The sequence below is a fragment of the Sesamum indicum genome, linkage group LG6 (assembly GCF_026168435.1).
Source record: "Sesamum indicum cultivar Baizhima isolate 11 linkage group LG6, ASM2616843v1, whole genome shotgun sequence".
Taxonomy (NCBI): Eukaryota; Viridiplantae; Streptophyta; class Magnoliopsida; order Lamiales; family Pedaliaceae; genus Sesamum; species Sesamum indicum.
In genome coordinates this window covers 21,948,033-21,951,613 of record NC_142662.1, presented here as the reverse complement: position 1 = coordinate 21,951,613, position 3,581 = coordinate 21,948,033, and the positions used below count along the sequence as shown (strand labels likewise).

General features: G+C 32.2%; 1 protein-coding gene across 1 annotated transcript; it reads left to right on the top strand.

Moving 5' to 3' along the window:
• Positions 1 to 2,629: 2,629 nt before the first annotated feature.
• Positions 2,630 to 3,269, top strand: LOC105163977 (major pollen allergen Ole e 1). The gene is made up of 2 exons (XM_011082514.3): positions 2,630 to 2,837; positions 2,926 to 3,269. Exons 1-2 carry the CDS (start codon positions 2,681 to 2,683, stop codon positions 3,267 to 3,269), a joined length of 501 nt encoding a protein of 166 aa, XP_011080816.1. The 5' UTR covers positions 2,630 to 2,680.
• Positions 3,270 to 3,581: the final 312 nt, after the last annotated feature.

Sequence of the window (3,581 nt, the reverse complement as noted above, 5' to 3'; positions counted from 1 at the left end):
ATTAATAATTCTTAATTGACCCTTAATCAAGAAAGCCCGTCACTATAGGTAGCCGTCTAGCACCCGTGTATGGCACTAGAGACTAGATCAATTTTTGTGTGAACATTTAGGCTTTCGAGTCCATACTGGTACGTTCCTTCCATCTACCGTCTCCCGGCCTTAGTCAAGGGTATAGAATTAGGTCTCGGTTCCCATTCTAGAATAGGCGTATATGCTTAATACTTGAAACCGCGTTATCACAGATTTATGTAGCGTGAACGCATCTCCAAGTGCATAGGATATACCTTTGTCACATACTGACAGGGGCTGGATCCTCTTCTTGGAACTCATTGTCCTTGCTACATACTCCTACTGCACTGGACAAGGCTTGTGATGATCATGTCTGTGATACAATCACCTCTCGTGTAGGTCCAAGATACAGTCATCGTATGCATGTGACTGTCGTGATTCCTCAAGTCTGAGGACTACACCCGTACTATCGAGCCGATGACTCAAGTCATACCTACCAAGCCTTCAAGGCTTCCATATAATGATCTCCATGAGTCAGTTCAGTTAATTGACCACCTTGTCAACTAACCCACTGAAATTGCATAGACTTCCAATGTCTGTCGCTGATGAAATACAACACTCATCCAATGAATACAATACTCAGTGCAAGTCTCAATAGGACTCTCGATACCCAATCTCGAGGTCCTCGACTTGGAACATTTTAGACCAATCCTCAGAAGTTGGTTTCATGGCTGTCATCTAATGCGCAACCCAACTACATAGGTTAGTAAGTGGTCTGTAGGCATATGTTGTAACGTTAAAATAGTGCTTAACGTAATTTGATAAGCACAACAGATACATGTGTCAAAAATGAATACTTATCGTATTTATCGGGACAATATTACTTAAGTAAAGATTGCTTGAATTAGATTTGGTGATTTAATATGATTGAAATTAAGAAACTTTATATTTTAAGTTGTCATTCACTATTAGATTGTTAGTTTGGATCATAGGAATTTAGCCATTTAACAGTAGATGTTGTTTCTTTATTTATTTTGAATTTATTATTTAATTTAGGTTGTTTGGCATAATAAGATTTTTTATTGCTAAAATGACAAAAAATGACATGATACCGCAAATATATTTTTATTTTTTGACATATTTTATATTTAAATATTTTTAAAATATTTTCATAAATAATATACATTAGTTTAATATGTACATATATTTAATATTTTAAATAAAATTTAATAGAAAAGTATTCACATTTTTTCTACATGTACTTGGATAGGAGAAAGATACATGAATTTTCAAATTAAATTTTATAATTTAAACTTTAAAATCACTCTAAGTTAGACTAATACTAATTATATCATTATTATTATGTTGATTGATGGGACAAAATATATATATATATATATATGTTATAATATTTAATAATGTTATCTATTTTATGAAAATTATATCAAATATCAATGAAATTTTTATAAATGAAAGTGAGTTTAATAAAAGGTAATATATACATATACTAATTTGATAATAATTAATCTCATAATTTTACTATCGTGAATAATTAATTTTATATTCGAGTCAATCAAAAATGAATATCATTTCCATCTCGTACACTGCATACATTGCTTAGTATTTTTGAATTATTTTTTTTCAACTGATAGGATATTTAATTTTTTTTTATTTTTATAGAAAAAATCAAGAAAATATATATATATATATGAACAACTTCCAAAATAACATGTTTTAAAAAGGTCTACAAAGGTATAGAAGTCAATATTGAAAAGCACTAAATGCAACATAAAATTAAGAGAAAAATAAAATATTTTATACAAGTATAGAAGTTTGTAGATGTAAGATTTTAGACAAATATAAATGTTGAGAGAAATTTTAAGAAATTTCTATATGTAAGTCTAAAAAAATTTATAGTATTTAAAAATATTTTTTAAAGAACTTCTTACCACACCATTAACATTAATCTTCACCGTCCATTTGAATAGCCAAATCTATAAATGGAATTCATTTTTAATAATCAAGTTTCAGTATCCTTGTTTTGATTAAGGATAGAAAAAGAAAAGAAAAATTCAATATTTACTAGTTATAGTTAGTATAAAATAACTATATATTTTTTAGATATAAAAGAATAAACTTAAATAAAGTTATAATGCAATTACCTAATATATATATATATATTTGGATAAAACTTAGTATATATCTTTACACTTAAACAAATTTTAAGTGAAAATAAACTATATATAGTTATAATTTTGTGTTTATGCCAAATATTAAGAAAGTTGGTTATAATTTTTCTACTCCACAAAATATTTCCTCACAGTTTGGGTACTTAACTTTCTGGTCGAATGCAATTTTAGAGGGGAAAGTTTCATTTCATACTGAAATTAGTAGTAATAGCTAACTAGTTGTCGCCCTGTCTGTCCTTCCTATCTCCTTACGATTTTGGAAAAACTGAATTTAGCGTGATGGGGTTATATGTGTGAGGGAGAGTTTGTTTTGGCGATGCACATTGAGACTGGCCTCAATTACCACAAGCTAAAAACCACCGACCCAAATATATACCCATCCCTCCCTCCACACTCTCGCAACATAATTACACTAATCAATAATTAATTAATCCTTTCGAAATTACAGTAAGTGAAGAAAAGAATATAAGATCATACTCAAGATGTCATGTCTAACGCGACTCTTTGCCGGGGCCCTGTGCTTGTTGTGTTTTTCCAGCGTCGTTCGCGCTACAACTCCTGAATTCTTCGTCGTGGGAGAGGTGTACTGCGAGGTCTGCCGCATCAATTTCATTAATAAACTCAGTGAGCCTATGCCAGGTATGTTTAGAGATTAATTAGAGTGCATGCATGTTAGAAATATTAGTAAATGATTCTACGTTGATGTGTTGATTTGGTGACACTGTAGGGGCAAAGGTGAAATTGGAATGCAGAGGCGAGGAAACGGGGAACATAACATACACACAAGAAGGCGTAACGAATGAGGCGGGACAGTATCGGTTGAAGGTGGAAGGCGATCATGAGGAAGAGGAATGCGGGATCACGCTGGTGAAAAGTGGTAGAGCAGACTGTGACGAGATTCCGAACGAGGGGTGGGCGAGCAAGCCATCTTCACTAATCACACTCACCAAGAACAATGGGTTTCATGGGAGCTCACGCTACGCCAATCCTCTTGGCTTCACCAAGAAGAAAGCCAACCACGAATGTGCAGAACTCATCAAGGAGCTTGAAATAGATCCTGATCATCCTTAAATTCTAATTAATAATTCCATTGATTACTGTTGTGAACATTATGTGATTTGTGTTTATAATCATATCTTAAAATAACTTCATATATAAAATATCATTATATAAATTATCACAATTACATATAGTAAGAAAATGAACCAAATAAATTTAGAAATTAGGAAAACTGCACTGTTGGAGAGTCACGATACTTGTTGTTGACCTAAAGCCATGATTGCCTCCCTACGTGTAGGTTTTAACAGTTGACCATGACTCTATGATAAAACCCATTAGCTCTCAGCAGTGTCTGATCCAATGTACATGACCACGAGAAAACTA